The sequence below is a fragment of the Ursus maritimus genome, unplaced genomic scaffold (genome assembly GCF_017311325.1).
Source record: "Ursus maritimus isolate PB19 unplaced genomic scaffold, ASM1731132v1 scaffold_14, whole genome shotgun sequence".
Taxonomy (NCBI): Eukaryota; Metazoa; Chordata; class Mammalia; order Carnivora; family Ursidae; genus Ursus; species Ursus maritimus.
In genome coordinates this window covers 61,362,240-61,382,759 of record NW_024423786.1, presented here as the reverse complement: position 1 = coordinate 61,382,759, position 20,520 = coordinate 61,362,240, and the positions used below count along the sequence as shown (strand labels likewise).

Below are 20,520 nucleotides of genomic sequence, written 5' to 3'. Positions count from 1 at the left end.
GGGGGGGCTGGCCGGGGCACAGGTGGGCCCACGCAGCAGGGGTGGGGTCAGACCCTGTTCTCCACCATCGCAGAGCACCGGCTCGGCACTTTGCAGGGGGCTCCGTAACCCTCTCCACGGTGCCCCGAGACAGACGTTACTGTACCCATTCTATAGATGAGAACACAGGCTCAGAGAGATTGAGCACATCGCCCCAAGTCAAGAGATAATAACTACCAGACCCAGGACGTGGGACTCTTGGGAGCCACAGCCCCTGCCCTTACCCTGTGCTCTACTGCCCTCGCCAGGAAACGAGAGACCCAGAAGTTCTGCCTCACCCCCAGACTCAGCCTGCAGCTCTACTACGTCCCCGTGCTGGCGCCTGAGGTGGCTGGGCAGGGCAGGGGAGGGAAGGGAGGGGCGGGGGGTGCGGCGTGGAGGGGCTATCCGCAGCACGGGTCTGGCTTAGGGGCTGGGCAGCCACATCCCTGGTTCCTGGGACGAGGATGGTCCTTCCTCGGGATGCAGAGCCGGGAGGGTCCTTCTAGGTCAGGCCTGTGTCCCAACACCCCCAGACGTGGGCCCCGGAGGTTGAATGTCCCCTCATGGGGGGGGCAGCTGCCCATCACTGAATTTTGTCTGACTTTTCTGATGGAATTCATTGCAGGCTTCTCCTCAAACAGGGGCTCACACACACACACACACACACACACACACAGCTCGCTTCCTAGGGTCACATAAAAGGAAGTTTGAGGCAGTGGGAGCCCACCGATATTTGGGGGGTGGGGGACACACTTACCCTTGCAACTTTGCATTTCTCTTACCCCCCTCTGCTTGCTCTTCGGGGAGAATTAGATTCAAAGCAGTCCCTGTCTCTCCACTCTCAAGGCTCGTGGTCACTTTTCAATGTCCCTGGCAAGTGGCCCTCAGTCGAGGGTATCCCAGCTTCACCAGGAGAGTAAAACCTACTAGTCTTCCCATGGCAGAGAAACGGAGGCCCCAAGAGGCTCAGTGATTGGCCAGTGTGCCTAGGGGACCCTCTGGCCAGGAAGAAAGTGCCAGGGACCCGGCCTGATGCGTCCCCTCGTCCCCAGGAGCCGGCGTCGTGCAGACATTCGGAGCTCAGAGAGCTGGCCACGTTCCTGGGCCGCGCAGACCCGTGGTACCAGAACACGGTCAACACGCTATGCCCGGCCATCCACAAGCTGGCAGAGATGGTAGGGGGCCCTCGAGGGTAGGGGGGAGGTGGGAAGGGGCCGTTTTCAGATACCACCCTTGGCTCTCGACCTCAAGAGTCAGCCCCAGGGCCCCCCGGGGTGGGATGAGGCTGGAAGGGAGCGCAGGAGGGGAGCCCTAACCAGCTTGTGGAGGAAATTCACTCGGAGCTCTTAGCGGGCACCTGCTGGCGGGGGGGGGGAGGACGCTGGGGAAAAGATGAAGCAGAACATTCTTCCATAAGTGTGTAGGCCCGTTTGTTCCTTCTCTTCGGAGGTTCCTGGGATGGTCTCTCCGGGATTGTAAGAGCCCGTGCCTCCTGCGCGCTCACACAGGCCAGACACGGGCAGCCCTACCAAGCGGGCGCTCTTACTGGTGGGTGCTAATGTTGCCATGTCCCCATTTTACAGATCAAGCCGCCGGGGTGCAAAGGAATTAGGTAACTTTGTCCAAAGTGGCAAAATGAGAGGCAGAGTCCCACTTGGAACCAGGGAGCTTGATTCCAGAGCATATCCTCTTGACCACAAAACCAGGCTGCTACCCCCCTCCCCAACCCTCCTAGGCGGTAGGGAGGGAGCTCCCCATCTTTCACTGACTTGAAAAGGCCTTCAGCTATTAAGAGAATCTTTTTTATATCTTTCCAGTAAATTCTACCCTAATGTGGGGCTTGAACTCGCAACCCCAAAATTAAGAGTCTCATGCTTGACTCACTGAGCCAGCCAGGCAGTCACCCCTCATATTAAGAGAATCTTAACCTTTTTTGTGTTGCAGACACTTTTTTTTCCATTTTGTTTACTTGCCCGTCAATTTCATCAGTAGTGTTCTTTGACTCACAGGAGTTCGATATTTTCATGCAGTCACACACAGAACTTTTATCCTTTGTGATGCCCGCTGTTTGAGTCCTGCTTTGAGAGGTCTTCTCCACTGATTGAATGATATCCAGGATTAAATTAATATTCACTGATCATTTCCGGTAACTTTTTGTGTCTCGGTTTTTCCATTTAAATAACCTGCCTGCGATTGATTTCAGGGTTGAGTGTGAAGCATGCACATTTTTTTTTCCAAATGCTTAGCCAGTTGTCCTAAAGCTATTTATTGCCTGAGCCATCTTGCCCTGTCAGTCTGAAATGCCAGTTTTATCACTACTAAATTTTTACAGATGCTTGAGTTTATTCCGGGACACTTAACTCTTCCTCATTGATCCATTCATTCCCAGCCACGTTAGCATTTTTGAATGTAAAAGCTGGCCGGGTAAGCCTACCCCGTCACTCTTCTTGAAAACCTTTCACACTATATTTGTTTGTGTTTGTTTCTAGATAAACATTAGAAATTTGGTCAGGTTTTGTTCTTTTTTTTTTTTTTTTTTCTACTCCTCCCCTCCTTGGGATTTCGATTAAATTTGGAGGAGACTCCGCCTCTTTTAGGGGGTGAAGCAGCCCCCTCCGGGGGCATGGTGTTCATCTCCACATAGCACGGTCTTCTTGGGGGTCCCTCAGAATAGCTGTGCACCGTTGATCACGGCGCTTTTACCCATTTCTGGTTAAATTTCCTCCTTATGTTTCCTAGGGGTTTTTTTCTTGCCGTTGTGGACGATATCTCTCCCCTCCTGTCTATCTGGGCAGCAAGTACTCCAGTAGTAAAGGAGTAACTTGGCACTCTATGTGACTGGGGTGCTTTCTTATACCCTCTAATAGAGGAGTGGGGGGGAGGTCTGTTTCCTGAATTACTGCTGACCCGAAAAATGTCTTTGCGTACCCACAGGGGACTGTTTAGCTGGGTATTGAAGTACTTTTTCTCAAAACTTGGAGGCTGTTAGAGGAGGAATGTTGGTAGCTTTGCTATCCATGCCGGGACACTCCCAGCATTTGGGGTCCTCCCTGCTCTCCTTGCCCTCGTAATTAACAATTTGTACGGCCCCGACGCTTCCTCCAAAAGGGGTTTCCATGTGAAGAGACTGGAAACAGTGTGAGCAAGGACAGTCTTGTTAGAGTACGTTCACCGTTTCTCTGTGTGGCCTTTCTGAAGGAAATGCTGTTTTGGTAGACCAGACCAGAAAGTCAGAAGAGATATTGGAGGGTTGGGTATGAGCTGGATGAGATCGACTCTAGCTGCTTTCCAACCCTGGTACTGTGTAAGCATTCTATTTACCTAAAAGAAAGAAAAAAAAAAAAAAACCCAACCCTGTGGTTCTGCTTTATAATCATACGAGGAAGGCCTGTAGGGCACGGCACTAGTGTTTTCCCAATAACCCATACATGTAAATTAATCTGTTGATTTACTTAAATACCCCAAGAGCTGAAGGAGACAGCAGATCACCTCACTTCTCATGCCCCGGGTCACCTGGCCAGTGAGTGGCCGGAACCCAGCCCAGACTCTGGGATGCTTGGCTGTATTCTCAAGCGTCTTGTCTACCCCAAGCACCCAGCTCAGTGCCTTCCACCCAGAGGCCCCCCCCACCGTGTCTCTGTGCAAGTGGAATGAATCAGAGGACAGGGATGTCTGCGTTAGGAGTAGAAATCGGGTGGAAGGAAAGGCCTGGAATGTGTTGAGTGACCAGCTGGATTAGTGCCTCACAGAGGGTGTGTGGGAGCATTGGAGTTTCTCTGTTACCAAAATAGCACCCCCCCACCACAGTGGCATGGAGGGTGGTGGCTGAAGACCTTCTCTGTCCCCTCACAGCCCCCTTCCCTGGACACATCCCGGACTGTGGACCCCTTCCTCCTGGATGTTATCACCTACTACGTTCGCATGGGCACCCAACCCATCTACTTCCAGATCTACACGGTCAGGGTAAGTATCCCCACCCCCAGATTCCACGGGTAGTGTGCCAGCCTGCAGGACCCCAGGACCCCACCCCTAAACACCCCGGCCCTGGGGAAATACAGGTCACCAAGGTCCAAATCACAGACTCGCCAGACTTGGTTATTAACTCTACCTTCCCACTCTTTGGACGCATCAGATAATTCTCAGCTTCAAAGAGCCCCAGTGCAAGCAGAGACAGAACTTGTTCACTTGGGGGGACGCCGTAGGCCTTGACCCTGTGGAGGACGGGGGACAGGCAGCTGATCACAAACTCCCGTCCCTGCAAGACCCTCTCACCTTCTCCCCCACGACCTGCCTCCTTGGAGAGACCGGCAGATCCTTCTACTTTCTCTTGTTCGCCGGCCCCTTGCGGTGGTTTCCCGTCCCAACCCCGGCCTCCCTGCCCTACTCTCTCCCAAGCCCAGAGCAGTGCTGCAGTGTGCCTTACCTTCCGCTTAGCTTGGGCTCCCGAGAACCATCTGGAAAACACTTGGGAGCCCTCTGGCTGGACATGGACACCTCCGTGGTGGCCAGCCTCAGCCGGGCCTATGCTGCCTTCTTGGCACGCTCCCCCTTCCCCGCTTTCCTCCCACCCTTCGCTTGCAGCAAGTGACTTTGCCGTCCACTCCACCAGGGGACGTGGAGACCATTAGCTGTCCCCACACCTGCTGTCCACACCTATCGAAGCATCCACACCTTTGCGCGCACCTCCCCAGTGGACACGGAGCGCCTCCAGCTCCCGCAAAACCCCGTCGTCCGTGCCCTTCCCGTCCGCGCCCACCTCCTCCCGGACCTTCCGGTCAGCCAGCCCCTCTCCTGGGCCCCCCGTGCCCCCGTTCCATCCCTGTAACCGAAAATGCACAGAACCTCTGGGGCCTGCACGGTTTCCATTCATTTTCCTGCTAAGCGTGTTGCCTCAGTGACGGGGCCTGGGAGGGAAAGCCCGAGGGTCAGACTCTTCCAGACTTTGTCTCACCCTTATCTCCCACCTGGTTTTCAAGCTCCCAGGCTCAGATGGTGGCAGGGAAGTCGGGTTTTTAAACCCTCTAGTGCCCAAGACTGTCCAGCTCTTGTAGGCTGATCCGGCCAGAGAGGCGCTGTCTTGGAAGCAGTGTTTCTCCTCCCTGCGCTAAGTTCGACCAGCTCTGCTGACCGCCTTTTTTTTTTTTTTTAATATTATGTTAGTCACCATACAGTACATCCGTGGTTTCCGATGTAAAGCTCGATGATTCATTAGTTGCATATAACACCCAGTGCACCATGCAATACGTGCCCTCCTTACTACCCACCACCGGTCTATCCCATTCCCCCACCCCCCTCCCCTCTGAGGCCCTGATAGTTGTCTTTCTCTGCTTGACTTATTTCACTTAGCATTATCTCCTCCAGTGCCGTCCATGTTGTAGCAAATGTTGAGAACTCGTTCTTTCTGATAGCTGAGTAATATTCCATTGTATATATGGACCACAGCTTCTTAATCCATTCATCTGTTGAAGGGCATCTCGGCTCCTTCCACGATTTGGCTATTGTGGACATTGCTGCTATGAACATTGGGGTGCATATGGCCCTTCTCTTTACTACATCTGTATCTTTGGGGTAAATACCCAGTAGTGCAATGGCTGGGTCATAGTGTAGCTCAATTTTTAACTTTTTAAGGGACCTCCACACTGTTTTCCAGAGTGGCTGTACCAACTTGCATTCCCACCAACAATGTAGGAGGGATCCCCTTTCTCCACATCCTCTCCAACAATTGTTGACCGCCTTCTTACTATCCCTCACTGACACACACCTGCACCCCGGCCCCCGGACACTTCAGCCTCCGGAGGCATGGGGTCTGCACGCAGGGCTCCAGCGGGCAGGCCTCCCAGTCCCCACGGGGTACGAGGGTGCTCACCGCTCCAGCACTCGGCCTGTTCACTTGCAAAATGCCCCTCCTGGCTCCCGTTTGGTGTCGGGGAAGACTCCTGGAGTTGTAGGTACCAGACATCTTAAAAACCGGTGTCAGAAAAAGAGATCTATTGCCTCACCTCACTGGCAAGCGCAGAGTTGACGTGGCTTTGGAAAAGCTGGGACTGGGGGGGTTTCAAACGGGGCGATCAGCGCTGCATCTGTCTCGCTTCGTCTCCCGTCCTGGCGACCAGATGACCCTCAGCAGTCCCAGGCCAGCCTTTTTGCAAGCTCAGCAACCCCAGTCGGGGAGAGGGCGCCCCTTTTCCAGTGGGATCGAGGCTAGTGCTTATCTGCAGGCTGATCGCCGTGACCCTGAAGCCAGGGCTGTGGAGTTAGATGGCCCGACCACCATGTCCGTCTCTTTCTGTTTCGCTCTGTCCTCCAACCAGGCAGCCTGGCTCTTCTGACACTGTTCTTGCCAGTGACCTCCAGTCACCAGGCCCAAAGGACACTCTCCTTTCCTCTCCTACTGGGCCCTCTTCTGCATCTGACACCATGAGCCACAATACGTTTTTTCTTTACTGTACAGTTAAATGTATGATATCTGTGTGCAAAATTAAAGCATGCATCTCCCCTGCCCAAGGCCCACCCCTTGCCTGACTTCTGGAAACTTCTCTTCTGCTTCTCCTCCTCTGTGACCTTCAGGGAGGCTTCTTTGCCCAGCAGCCCCTCATTCTGTCTTTGCTTTAAATGCATACCCTGATGCTCCCCCCTCCAAGGCTTTGCTCCCACTGTGCCCTAACCTGGACTGCCCTTCTCAACTCCACCACCTCCCCCCTGCATCCTCGCCAACCCTCCCCTCTGCTCCTCTTGCCCCCGAAGCGGGCTCAGGTGCTTCTCCTCTGTGTCCACGGCACTGTGGACACAGTCCTTGCTTTTCCCTACACCTCCGTCGCGTCCCTGCTCTACACATCGCTCCCCACCAAAACTGTGAGTCCCTGGGGAGACGGTTCTGCATTTTGTGTGAATCTGATTTTTTAAAGGTCTTATTTTTAAGTAATCTTCACTCCCAGCATGGGGCTCGAACCCACAACCCTGAGATCAACAGTCACATGCTCCACCAACTGAGCCAGCCAGGCGCCCCTTGAATCTGAGTTTTGAGTCTCCTGCCATTCACACAATAAATAGTGCGTGTGCATGTGTGTGCCTGTGTGTCCATGCATGTGTGTGTGTGTGTACGTGCACGTGTCGTGCAGTGAATCTGTGTGGTGGTGGCTGGCCGGAGCGTGCAGGGGGCGTGGAGTCAGAGGCCGTGTGAGACGGTAGAGTCCACAGCCTTGCCGGTCCCTCTGCTTGCTAGCTCTGTGGTCATGGGCGCCTCCACTTCTCTAAAATTCATCCTGTCCGCCTACAAAAGAGGCATTATGACCTTCGCCGGCCTTAGGGGTTTCATGAGGCTTCGACTATGGTAGAGACGTGGGGGCGGGGCAGGGCAAGGAGGTAGGCACGCAGATGATTCCAGAGCAGCGGCTGAGATGTTGAATGACAGCCCAGCTTTGTCGCTTGTGACCTTGGGGAAGTCAGCGCACATCTCCGAGCCTCAGTGTCCAGGGTCCTTAAAGGAGGCTGAGACCCATCTCCTGGGGCTGCTGGAGAGTTAAATGAGGTCACGTAGGTTGACCAGAGCGTGGTCCTGTGCAGAGTAGGGTCCCAACAAAAGGGACTCTTGAGCCCCCTCCCCCACCGGGTCTCGGTCCCTTGTGCCCCGTTCACCCAAAGTTCCAGCGCGCATTCCCACAGCAAACGTCTGCGACAACGCTGGACGTACATGGGCACGTGTCCCAAGCTTTCGCTGGGGTCTCCCTGCCAGTGCCAGTCTAACGGCTCTTTCCGTGAGTCCCCATTCCGTGTTCCGGGGGACCCAGCACCGCCCCATCCCCCGGAGATTTCTGGGGGCTGCGTCTGCCGCTTCCTGTCTCCTTCTGAATTCTCCTTTTCCCCTCGGCGTCCCGTGGTGGGTCTTTATCACCTCCCCCCTTTGTGACCTAAATGAGGGATTTGGGCCCTTTCTTGGGTTTCCAAAAGACAAAACTAAACAACACAAAGTGGAGCAAATGGGAGAACTCTCGCGCAGGTAAAGGTGTAAACATCTCAGCACAGCAAATAAAAGGAAAGCTTAGGCATCCGTCCACAGTCGATGGTCGATGGTCGACGCCTTCAGCCGGAGGCCCCAGGAGTGTGCCCCCCCCTCCCCCCCCCGCACAGAGCTGGGTTAACGGACGTGGGCCCAGCCGCAAGGAGCAGTGCACAGCGTGGGCAACAGGGGCAGAGGCCGTTAGGAGGAACTTATCATGTGGCGTGAGGCTCGAGTTGGGTGATTTGGGGGGGGGCGCCCCCAAAGCGGGACTATACCCTGGCTCGGATGCTGTCGGGAGGCCGGGAGTGGTTCTGTCACTGGGCATCTCGGTCGTTCTTAAATCAGAGTGACCCTTCAATTCTGAGAGGCAGCGGCCCTGCTCGTGCTTGCTGCGATGGGAGGGTGGGGGACGCGGCCCGCATGGCGTTCCGTTTGTTCCGGTGTTTGCGACCGTGACAGGGTCTGCTGTCTGTCTTGACCCATCAGGGTCACAGAGCAGCCTCCCCTAAAGATGCTGGCATCTGAGAAATTGTTGACAGTCCATGGGAGCACGAGGCCTCGCTGTGAGTGCCGGCCCAGCTCCCAGCCCACTCTCGGCAGCCGCTTTTCTTTCGGGATCCCTGCTCTCAAAAATCCTGTGGCCACTCTTCCCCCGCTGTGCTGCCCGGCTCTCCTCAGAGGCCCCTCCGGCCCAGATTTCTGGGCACCCCCAAGAGCGACTCAGCTCCCTCTAGCCCTTCCATCCCAGCCCGCCTTGGGGTGCAGGTCAGGAATGTGGTTCCCCTCTCTGGGCCTCACCCAACACAGCCCCGCCCCATGAGAATTGTGTGCCCCGCTTCGGCCCTGCCCGTTAGACCGTAGTGGCTACAGGTAGTGAGGGTTCAAGGCCAGCTTCTTCCCTAACTTAGAAATGTGTTACGTGGCTGGAGACATGTGGACCACAGGTGCAGGAAATCCCTGGGTACGGCTCAGAATCTGGCACTAGCACGATGGTGGGGGACCCCGCCTGCTTCCGGACACTGTTCAACTATCCACACGCTCGGGCTCTGGGTCAGGAGGGCGAGCTGCCTTGGCAGAGCTGGCCTCCTGCAACCTTCTCCCCGCCCCCCCATTCCCTCCAGATCTTCAGGGACCTGAGTCAAGACCCCACAGAGGACATTTTCCTCACCGAGCTGAAGGTGAAGATCCAAGACTCCAAATTCCCCAAAGGTGAGCGTCTCTCTCCCCTTTCCCAGAGCCAGCTGACTCAGCTTTCCCCACCCCAAGCCCTGTTTCCAGAAAGTCCTCCCACCCCTCACCTCCACGGAATACCGGGATGCCCTTGGCTCCTCCAAGCCTGCCCAGACCGGTGCTTCCTTCCATCCAGGAGGACGTGCTGTCAAATTCAGGAGCTTAGCTCGTCCTCAGTGAGGTGGGGCGCAGGGCAGGAGGGGCGGGAGGGGCGGGAGGCTCCCACACGCAGCCTCTCCTCCCCTTGTCCCTCAGATGGCTTTTCACCCAGGAGGAAGGGCGCAGCCGAGGGCCCAGGGGCCGAGCTGTCCATCTGCTACCAGAAGGTGCGTGGCCATGGGCGGTCGTGCTCGGAGGAGGTCGGGGGGTACGGCGGGGTGGAAGCAGGTGTCAGGGACGGTGCAGGTGGGGAGCACACAGAGCCAGAGGAACCTTCAACCTGTTTTCCTGAACCTGCCCCTCCCCCAACCCCTCCCCCACAGCTTCTCCCACCCTTTGGAGAGGTTTGCAGGGATGGGTGGATCACAGTTGTTGCATGCAGCCCTGGAGGCCATCTGACTTAAGGAATAAGTCAGATGGGCTGTGCCATCACTCAAAAATACCTTCCTCCCTGGCCGACCAGATGCTTGAACTGATGTCATCAGAGACATAGTCCCTTGGGTCTGGGAGGCTGACTAACGTGCTCCCCGGGGCCGAGAGTGCTCTGAGCCTTTCTCAGCCAGCCCCTTGTTGGACACGAGTGACATAGACAAGAATCTCAGCCAGGGCAGGGGCGGGAAGCAGGACTGTTGACGTGAGGATGCCCAGGGCAGGGCTCTTCTGAGGACCCCCAACTGTTCCTGCCTCCCCCTCCCCAGGCCCTGCTCAGCCACCGCGCCCAAGAGGTCACCGGTTCCCTGCGGGCCACTGGGCTGGTCCTGAAGGCCCTTCCAACCAGTGACACTGACGGTGAGGAGTGGGGATAGCAGAGAGGGACAGAGAAGGCATGAGAAGTGGAGAGGATGGGGGAGAAGGAGAATGACAGTCGAGTGACTGTAGATGGGGAGAGCCAGGGGAGTTGGGCCTCCCACCTGTCCCTGAGATCCTAGAACAAGGCTGAGCCCCTACTGGTGCTGGGCCCAGGGCTGGACACCGGGTACCTGGATGAGCGCGGTCCCCACCGTCAGGCTGCTCACCAGGGGGGAACAGACCGTAGCCGCGGCCTCTGGCTTGACGAGCCTGTAGCCCCATGAGACTCCAGCTGAAAGGTGGATGGACCCCGTGGAGGGGGTGCGGTTGCCTTCTTGTCTCTGCGTCAGGCCTCAGAGCTACTTGTGTTGGGTTTGGAGATGTTGTGTTTTGACTGCCGTTCCACAGGGAGGTGCTCTCCAGTTCACAAAAGGCGCCACTGGTCCCAGTGATCTAATTCTGGCCAATGACCTAATTAGAGCTCTCCAATAGATAATCAGATAGTCGATCTAGGTACCTAACTACCAAATCTAAAATGGGGATGATAACAGATACCAATTTACATGCCTATTGTAAATTATACGTATGAGCTCTGCCGTTAGCTCTCTGGTCTTCTGGAATGATGGCAAGTTTCGTACGGTGGATCACGTCCCTGAACACCTTCGTCGGAGGCCAGGCCGTGTTCTACGCCAAACACGTCAGCTCTTTGAATCCTAGGAGATAGGCATTATTCGTGTTAGCAGCTTTCACTGGAGAGGTAATGAAGCCAGGAAAATGACCCGCGTGACCCAAGGTCACGTCCCACCTCGTTCCTCCCAGGTTCAGGGCCCACCCACACCCCACCATCTGCTGCTCCCGTCACAGACCACACGTGCCTGAATGTCAGCGTGACGGAGGTGGTCAAGTCCTCCAATTTGGCGGGCAGGTCCTTCTCTGTAAGTACTGGGTCGAAGGGGCGCTCCAACAGGGTAGGTGGCTGGGAGCCCGGAGTGGGGGTGTTCAGAGAAAGGGAAATGACTTCAGAGCCTTTGCTGTCGACGCGGGTCTTCCAATGGGAAAGAATCTTCTTTCCCCTCAACTGTGAGGTGCTGAGCGTAAGTAAGACTCAGAGTTAAGGTCCTGCCCTCCACTTGCCGGCCCTCCGAGGACCTAGGACATGCCCAAAAATGGACACTGCGTGCACGTTCTGGCTCCCCTGCAGCCGGATTCATGCACAACAAACCTTGGACCAAATCGAGCCAGCTCTTCTAACCTCGCTGCCCCGGATTCCCTTATCCATACTGACCCAGGACCCGCCCATATGCTCCCTGTCTGATGGGCTCTCTGCACTTCACCTCCCTGCTCAGCTGGGCTGTGAATCCCATGATTACACCTGAACCCTGTTCCAGACGCTTGTCTAAGACTCTCCCCCCTGCTGCTGTCTGCATACAGCCCACCCACCCCAACCCCCCGCTGCTGTCTGCATACAGCCCACCCCACCATGGCGAAGTCACCTCCGTGCCACTAAGACCAAAGCTCCCCTTCCACTCCTTTTTTTTTTTTTAAGATTTTATTTATTTATTTGACAGAGATAGAGAGAGGGAAGGTGAGAGAAGGAACACAAGGAAGGGGAGTGGGAGAGGAAGAAGCAGGCTCCCAGCGGAGGAGCCCGATGCGGGGCTCGATCCCAGAACGCCAGGATCACGCCCTGGGCCGAAGGCAGATGCTTAACGACTGAGCCACCCAGGGGCCCCTCACCTTCCACTCCTTAACGTTACTTTATCTTCCCCTTTAAAAATAATGTTTTAACTTATAAACAAAAGTTTAGTGATATGGGGGAAATGAAAAAAAAAAAAAGCACAAAGAAGTAAAACCACTTCAAGTCCCATTTTCTAGAGAAGATGAATGTTGCTATTCCAAGGGGCAAACGTCCAGCCTCTTTTCTGTATATCTGTCCGCAATGGAGAGCTGGAGACACATGGGTGCTCACTTCCTTGATGCCTCCTCAGCTAGGAGCTCCTACCCGTTGGGGTTTTATCTGTGGGAAATCTGGGTAAAAAACCTGACCTTCTAAAGAAATTCTGTATCTGCCTTTGCCATGAGCCCCCAGGACATTATCAGCCCAGGACTGTATTTCCAGTTAATTTCTAGGCTCAGAAATTCCCAGACCATGCAGACAGGGAACACGTATACCCCAGAGCCACCTAAGGGCAGAATGTGCCTTGGAATTCCCAGGGGAGCCTCGTCCTCCTCACCCCATAGCACAGCTGCTGTTTTTCTAATCGAGTCTTTTGCTGAAAGCATGACCTTCAAGAGTTCTTGAAGGGGATCTCAGTTTCAGTTCCTTGGGCCTGTCCCCTGGTCCCCATGGCTGTTGAAACCCAAGCCCCTTGATTCCTGACATCACCAAATGCCCCTGGGATGACCAAAGCGTCTGACACGCACGACTTCAACTTTAGAATTTATATGGCATTGTCTTCACTGCCCCATAAATGATCAATTTTTAAATATCCTGTGATAAGTAAAGAGAGCATGTGTGTCTTCTGTCTGTAGGATGCAAAAGAAGGTACTGAATGATTAGGTCAAACACATCCTGTTACTCTAATCTGCAATGTAGAAATGTTTGTCTGCTGCGTCTCTCCGGAACAAGGAAGGTTTGTCCACATTCCCGGCTTTGATTTCATCCCTTTGATCTCAGTTTGTTCAAACCTGAATGTTCTAGCTTCTGATGCTACTGCAAAATTGGATGCCTTCTTCTGCCCAGTCTTCATTTAAGACCATTCCTTTCTCTCCCTTTCTAGAAGCTTCTGAAGCTTCATTTCACAGAAGGTTCTGAAATACCACAAGCATAGGCATTGGTGGAATTTTTTTCATTCATTATCGTGGATCTTTAAGGGACGTTATCAATCTGGAGACGCCCATCTTTTGGTCCTAACAAGTTTTCTAATATAGGTTTAAAATTTTCCTCTTTTTCTCAACCCTGGGCTCTTTTTCCTAAACTGGTTCCTTAAACAACTACTGTTCTTAACGTCCATCCACGGCCCCCTTCTGTTCTCATTCCCTGGACGACCTAACCCATGTATGTGATTGGGGTCCGCTGTGTTCGGGACACCCAAATCTCTATCTCCTGCTCTGACAGTCACCCCCCCGAGTTTCTGACTGTGCATTCAACTCCACATGAACCAGACGTCCCCCAACACCCCACACGCACGACCTTCGAAACCAAAGCTGGTACTTTCAGGTAGTTAAGAGCTCTCCGGAACCGGACTGAGACGGCCTGGGTTCTGAGCTCGGCTCTGCCATTTCCCAGCCGTGTGACGTGAGGCGAGGTCATCAAGCTGCCCATGCCTCGGTCTCACCATCTGTAAATGGGGATGATAGCAATAGCACTGACCTCACCCAGTTGCTGTGGGATGAAATGATTGTCACGTGCAAAGCTCTCAGAAGAGTGCGTAGCCAAGTAAAAGCTATGTACGTGCTGACAATGATGTTTTAATTCATCCTTCCCCGGCTGTGGCTCACCTCTCACTTAACGGTACTTCATTAACTGGTCACCTCCGCCAGCATCCTGGGAGTCCCCTCAGAGGCCTCCTCTTCCTCCCTTCCCTGGGTCCTGCTGGTTTCCTCTCTCAATGCTTCTCGAACCTCTCCCTTCCCCCATCCCCCTCCTTCTGAGCCACCTAGGTTGACAAGCCACCCCAATTTGCCCAGGACTGAGGACTGCTTCCCGGGGCATGGGACATTCTGTGCGAAAGCCCGGACAGTCCCAGGCAGATCAGGACAGCTTGGTCACTCTTGGTCCAGACCTTCACCATCCCCTTTTCCTGGACCAACCCAGTAGCCTCCTCGCTGGTCCCCCTGATGCCACTGCAATGCTCCTTAGGTCCACATCTCTGCCCGAGGGATCTTTCTAAAATAAAACTCGGGCATGCCTGTCTGTGCTTAAAATCCCTCTGTCATCTCCCATTCTCTAGGACAGAAGGGCAGAAAAGCTCTTCAGTGTTGCCCAGCGTGGCTCCGCTTCCGCTCCGTCTGCGACTCCAGCCAGAATCTGCAGGCCCTTGACCTCCCAGCATGGGGACGTGTTCTCGCAGACACACGTCTGTGCCTTTGCTTAAGCGCTGTGCATGGCCTGAAACCCGGTCCTACCTTTCTCTTCCCCATCTTCTTTTCATAGCTCTTTCAAATTGAAACTCAGGTGTCATCTCCCCCAGGAGGCCCTCCCTGATGCTCTTCCCCCTTCCCTCCACACCCATCCCCCCAGCCCCCTCCTGGGTAAGTTCGGTGGCCCCTCCGTGCTCCCGTACAGCCCTGGGGACCCAGCCATGGGAGCATGTGTAACACCGTGAATGGCATGATCTCTCTACAGCGATGGACTACGAGTGCCCTCGTCCCCTGGTCCTCCCCATTCTCCCCAGCGCTCTGAGCATTCCGCGTGCTGTCTCGCCCACACCGGAGCTCCCGGATGTTTGCCTCTAGTCTGTGTGTCCCCCCCACTCCAGTCTCCAGGACCTCACCCCAACCTGAGTGCACTGTTTCTGGGACGCCCATCCACTGTAGGAGCGCTCTGATTGGCTGAGAGGTCTTGCGCACTGAGCTGAAACGTGCCTTCCTATTGGACAGCTCTGTGCGGGAGCCTCGAGGTCCGAGGTGGACCGCTTTACCCTCGTGCATTTCCTCTTTCCAGGTCAGTTCCCTAACGACAGTTTCTGTTTCCAGTGACCTCTCTAAACAACCTGCTTGTAGGCTTTTGGGAAATCTAAACTTCTCGCCCCATCGAGTTCCCTTTCACCCCCGCACTGCCTTACTCGGGGAGATTCCAGGAGCCCTTCTTTGCTCTCGGAACCCAGGCCGGTCCATACGTGTTCTGCACAAATGGACGGATGATAAACGCGAGGGGCGGGGGAGGTTCGTGGCGAGCTAGAGTGAAGGTGTTCTCCGCTTGGAGAACAGCAGAGCACAGGCATTCGTTGTGGTTGGCTTGGTGAGTTTAAGAGGCAGCGACGATACTGGCCAGATTGGAAGTTCGATGTAGGAAAGTAGTGGGAAATAAGGCAGGAATGGTAGGATTGGAGCTTTGGGGGCATGGGAGGCAGGCAGCCACCCAACAGTGGACTGTGAATGGCAGCCTCTTGCACAACTCCTGATGAACTGAGACCGAGACCCTTTGCAAAATCGGCTGGCCCTTTTAACTGACCTCCAGGGTTGCACCTGTAGAATGAAACCCCAGAGTCCTGTGGTCTCCCACGGGGGCCAAAGCCAGCCAGGTCTGCGTGTGTCAGGCAAGCAGACCACAAAGGGGAAATGAAGGCATCTGTCTGCAGGGCACGCAGGTGGACGAAGGCCCGCGGACTGGCTCTGGCGACCTAGAGGGCAGGGTCATGGAAGCCCAGATCCTGCTGGGAGTTACCTAGAGCGGCCTGACACAGAGAAAGAGCACTGCATCGGGAGTCAGGGAGCTGGGTCCCACACCGACTACTGTGAAAGCTTTAGAAGATCATAGTCAATCCCTCTGGACCTCAGTCTTGTCCTCTAAGGGAACCCAGGATATCCCTCACCAGCAGGGGTCAGTTCAGGTGGGGTCCCCTAAGCTATCATAATGCATCTGGCTTTCCCCACTCCCCGGCCCGCACAGGACCCCAGCCTCCCTGCAGCCTCTCCAGGTGTTTCTGGAAGGTCATGGACCACAACTGCCCACCATAGCTGAGGGCCCCAGGCCCCGATGCTGCCGTGGGTCCTAATGCACAACAGGGGAGAAGTCCCCCCCCCTTTTGTCACCCTCTGTCCTAGCAAGGCTAAGGCTTTCTGCCTTTGCTCACAACCCCCCTGTTCCAACTCCTAGGAGTCTATAGATAGAGGGATGGAGGGAGGGGGCTTGGGCTGGGAGACAGACTGAGCAGCAAAAGAACCCACAATGGGGTCTCCATCCCCTCTGACAACTGAAGCCGCTACTCATGCTTGGCCCCTTCTTGCATGACTATAATTAAGAAGGAGAGTAACAACGGGCCAACAGAAATACAGGGCTTACTGTGTCCGGGGCACTTGGTATATTCTGTCCCTTTTAATCGTCACAAAACAATCCTACAAGGTAATCGCTATTACTACCATGTTTGGTTTTGTTTTTTTCTCAATAGGTGAGAAATAAAAGCACAGAGAGATTAAGAAACATGCCCAAGGTCGCACAGCTAATAAGTGGCAGAGCCGAGACCAGAATCCAGGCAGTCTGACTGTAGAGTCTGGGCTTTGGCCTTCCTCCTGGGGGGTTCTTGTACGCTCTGCCATAGACTTCTGGCTGGCCCACCCCCGCCCCAATAACAGTTCAGCCGAAATGCCCAGACATGCTTGACACCCCCAGCTTAGCCTACAGCAAAAAGCTGAATCAGCGTCGTGGTTCTCAGTCCTGCACAGGAGCTTATCAAAAATGCCCATGCCTGGGGGCGCCTGGGGGCGCCTGGGTGGCTCAGTCGGTTAAGTGCCTGACTCTTGGTTTCAGCTCAGGTCATGATCTCAGGGTCGTGATCTCAGGGTGGTGGGATCGAACCCCCCGCCTCAGGCTCTCTAATTTTATATTTTGGAAAGGTGATTCTTATGAGCAGCAAGAGTTCGAAAATTCTTGAACAAGAATTCTAAAGCCTCAGAATGCTGTGGGGATGAACCACCCAAAGTTGCTGTCTGGGGGGGGGGAGGGCGACCACCCGGAAAGGCCCTCTGAACACCCCACCTGTAACTGGCTCCTAGATGATTCCATGATACAAACAGATACAGGCCCTATCTGCATCACGAGGGTAGTTGGCCACTTCCCAGGGACATAATTTTGTATGTAATCCGATTCTGAGAAGGGCGGTCAGGACTCCTAGAACCCCTGACATACTGCCCCCCCAACAGTGCACGTGTAACATAGGCACCTGGGATATGGGGGTGCTGAGGCACCTTGGTAACCTAGCAAGCGCCAGCCACAGCATTCCCGGTGGTTTGAAATTTAGGACAACAGATTGGGAGAAGAATTGCAGAAATGAGAGACCCAAGGGCCAGGGGAGCCCAGATGCGGGTTCTGCAGAGTTGTCACGGCTCCGAGTCCCTTGCAGAAGAGAGCTGGGGACCCCGTGGGCCGGACCGCGGAAATACACCACCGAGGGCAGGAGGTGTTGGCAAGGCCGTCTGTCGCGAAGGGGACACTCACACGAGCTCTCTGTTGTAGACAGTGACAAACACCTTCCGGACGGCCACCATCCAGATCCAGAGCCAGGACCAGAGGCTTCTGACGCTGTTGCTGGACAAGGACAGTCGGCGCATGTACAGGGATGTGGTCAGGTGAGGCCGGGCCTCACCACCGCTCCGTGCCCCATGGAGCCAGCCCCTGCCACCTCCTGCCTCTAGTCCAAGACACCTGTCGGAGGCAGACCCTGGGGCCGGGCAGGTGTGGTCCACCTGGTGGTGTGGACTGAGGCCACTGCCCCGTGACTTCCTGGGAATCCAGGAAGAAGAGAAAATGAATGGGGCAGCCGATGGTATTAATGTTTCTGGACATTTCCTCTACATATGCTCAGCCCATGGCCGCAGCCACAGGTCCAACCCCCTGTGCCGACACTGACCCCTCTGACACGGGCTGACCTTCTGTGGCCTGCTGTGCCCCAGTTAATGTGACCCTTAGAGGTTTCTGCCCCCCCCCCAGGTGGAGTATTTGGGTAAGGACAGCATACACAGAGGGACCCACGCAGGCACACCTCCTCTCCCAGTGTTCACCCCCACCTGGGTGCACTTTCCTTGCCCTGACTCCCCCTCCTCTCTCTGCGAGGCCTCCTCCCATATACCCTGTAACAGAGGGGCTGTCTTCACAAGGCCCCAGCAGATCTGACCGCAGAGATGGGTCTCCCGAGCTGGCCTCTCTCCGCCCACAGATTCGAGGTTGCTCCCTGCCCAGAGCCGTGTTCCGGGGCGCACAGGTCCAAGGCGCCGTGGCTCGGTTCACACCAGCCGGAGGTGGACAGGACCAAAGCCAAGCCCAAGCCCCTTCTGATGCCCATCAACACGTTCTCCGGCATCGTCCAGTGAGCCCAAAGGGGCGGCAGAAGTGCTGAGTCCGAGAGCTCTAGACCAAAAGGAAGGATACACTACCTCCGCCAGCCTCCAAACACTCACACCAGCAGCCGGGACAAGGCCTGTGAGTCGGAGCCAGCGAGTGACCGGAGCACAGGGAGCTCAGCTGTGGCAGGTGATGGAGCAGGGCCCCCTCCCAGGAAAGCTGCACACACGCAAGCAGGACCCAGCTCCGTGCACAAATGTCCACACGCCTTCGTTCATTTTTAGTTCCCACCTCTCCCACTCAAGCTCCCCCCTCGCCCCTTAAAACCCAAGTGAGAGCTGCTATTTTGTCCAGGGCCCCATGGCCTGGGGGGAAATGGGAAGCAGGGCTAAAGCACCTCCTCTCTCCTGAGTCTGTTCCTTTCCCTCCCTCCAGCCACCGCCCACGCCCTGCGTGCCCAGGCAGGTGTCTCTCCTGGAGGAGAGGAAAATGTCAGATTCAATAAAGGCACACTAAGGCACTTTTGCTTTTATCTAACACCTAGCGACATTTGCTTTTAATAGAGATCCAGGGCCGTATGTGATCTAATGAGTCCTCTTAGGCCAGCTGAGAGTTCCATGGAGTGTTACTGGTGTGTTCTGTCTGCCCACCCCTCTCCCCGTTCACGTGGACTTAGGGACTCCTGACCGGCCCTGTCCCAAAACAGAGCAAATAGTTCCAGAGGAGCCTGATATTAAAGACACAAAAATTCTTGGTTTCTGAGTTCCAAAACTTACATCCAGGTGTAAAATAGGGAAGATCAGTGATACAGAACCACTAGTCCCACCCCTAGGACAAGGTGGGGGGGGGGTAGGAGGGAAAGCAACAGAGGAGAGGGCAGGGTCCCAGGAGGGTGGGTGGGTGTGGAAGAATTCCTCTCAAGTTCGGGGATCCAAGACTATGGAGGTAGGTGCTTTACTTTTGACCTCATTGCTTGGGGAGTGGGGGCAAGTCTGGAAGACTCCCTGTAAGAGGGGCTGCCTGGGGGGTCTAGGCAGATGGGTCCAAAGGACACCAGTATGGCAGTGTGCCTGCCCCTCTGTGGACGTCAGCCCTGGCCCCCCCCCCCCAGAACCCAGGGAGAGAGGGATTAGGGGCAGTCCCCAGGGAGATGGAAGTGGTTTTAAGCCAGAAATGACTGATATCACTGAACTTGAGTGAGTTTACCTGGAGGAGGCTAGATATTATTTCTCTGCTCTTGGCGGGATATAAACGGATTCCTATCGATTTTGGCATTCACACAGTTACTAGGTTCTTTGAGTAAACATTTGCCAGGTTTACCAGTTGTTAAAATTAGGTGAGATCTCTGGGCTCCTCCTGCAGTCATCTCTCTGCCCCCTCACGATGGAAAGCAAGTTGCAGACCAAGTTTTGCTACACATTCAGATGGGCGTTGGCAAGCCGTCATCCCCCTCAACCCCAACCCCAGCCAAACTAGGTGCTCTGAGTGCACCTTGCATGAAAATTATCACTTTATCAGTAGCTGGATATTGGACCATATGGGAATAAAGCCTACAACACCATTTCAAAGGGCTGGACCACTGGCATCTCTAGATTCGTATAAATGCTCGCCCAAGGAGGAAAAGCCTCCAACAAAATTATAATCAATCCATGTGAGATGGACACCACTAATTTCCCCAGGGAAATTTCGCCGGTATCTATCAGGCTAATTAGTGAAACCACTTCAGTTGATCTAAGACTGTGGACGTGCTGGGATTCGCTGCGTCTGGAGTGCAGCTTTTTTGGATTATATGTTAGCTGTCTCTGGAGGGTGTACCCCTAATTGGACCACAGAGCACCCATGCATACTGTTACAGGGGCTGGGAGGCTGGGGCGCAGGGTGCCCCGCCAAGACAGCCCTCAGCTGTCCGCCCCCTGGGGATCGTCTCCGCTCAAGAAAACTGTCACCTATAGTGCCTCTTCCGGGAGCAGCTGGCATCCGACGAAACAGCTCTATGCCCAGGGACAAAAATAGGAAGGCCCTCCGTCTTCCTGGAGTTCTGATTCTGATGGAGACAGACAGGAAACAAGATAAACACGCGAAATAGAAACCCATGGAGTACTGAGTGGTGAGGCGAGCTACGGAAAAAAATAAGGCAGAGGAGGGGGTGGGAATTGTCAGTGAGGGTGGACAGGGACGGTCCCTGAAGGTAACAGGGCGGTCCTTGACGAAGGAGGGGGCGTCAAGACCTGAAGATAAAGGAGGGAGCCCCTATCATAAATTCCATTCCCGCTCCTCCCCACCGCCCCTCAATTTTCCTTGCCCGAGGCAGCTCAGGGAA

At 55.0% G+C, this 20,520-nt stretch overlaps 1 protein-coding gene and 1 non-coding gene across 2 annotated transcripts in view; one reads left to right on the top strand and one right to left on the bottom strand.

Moving 5' to 3' along the window:
• PIK3R6 (phosphoinositide-3-kinase regulatory subunit 6) overlaps positions 1 to 18,951 on the top strand; it is a 56,388-nt gene extending 37,437 nt beyond the window's left edge. The window contains exons 15-24 of the mRNA XM_040630019.1: positions 185 to 197; positions 288 to 366; positions 1,074 to 1,196; positions 3,874 to 3,984; positions 9,142 to 9,229; positions 9,506 to 9,576; positions 10,108 to 10,198; positions 11,018 to 11,133; positions 17,376 to 17,488; positions 18,076 to 18,951. Coding sequence (XP_040485953.1) covers positions 185 to 197; positions 288 to 366; positions 1,074 to 1,196; positions 3,874 to 3,984; positions 9,142 to 9,229; positions 9,506 to 9,576; positions 10,108 to 10,198; positions 11,018 to 11,133; positions 17,376 to 17,488; positions 18,076 to 18,229 — 959 coding nt within the window. The 3' untranslated portion in view covers positions 18,230 to 18,951. The remainder of the gene's footprint in view (positions 1 to 184; positions 198 to 287; positions 367 to 1,073; positions 1,197 to 3,873; positions 3,985 to 9,141; positions 9,230 to 9,505; positions 9,577 to 10,107; positions 10,199 to 11,017; positions 11,134 to 17,375; positions 17,489 to 18,075) is intronic.
• On the bottom strand, positions 6,950 to 7,022 carry TRNAN-GUU. Its single transcript has one exon. It is a non-coding gene; the product is annotated as a tRNA-Asn (tRNA).
• Positions 18,952 to 20,520: the final 1,569 nt, after the last annotated feature.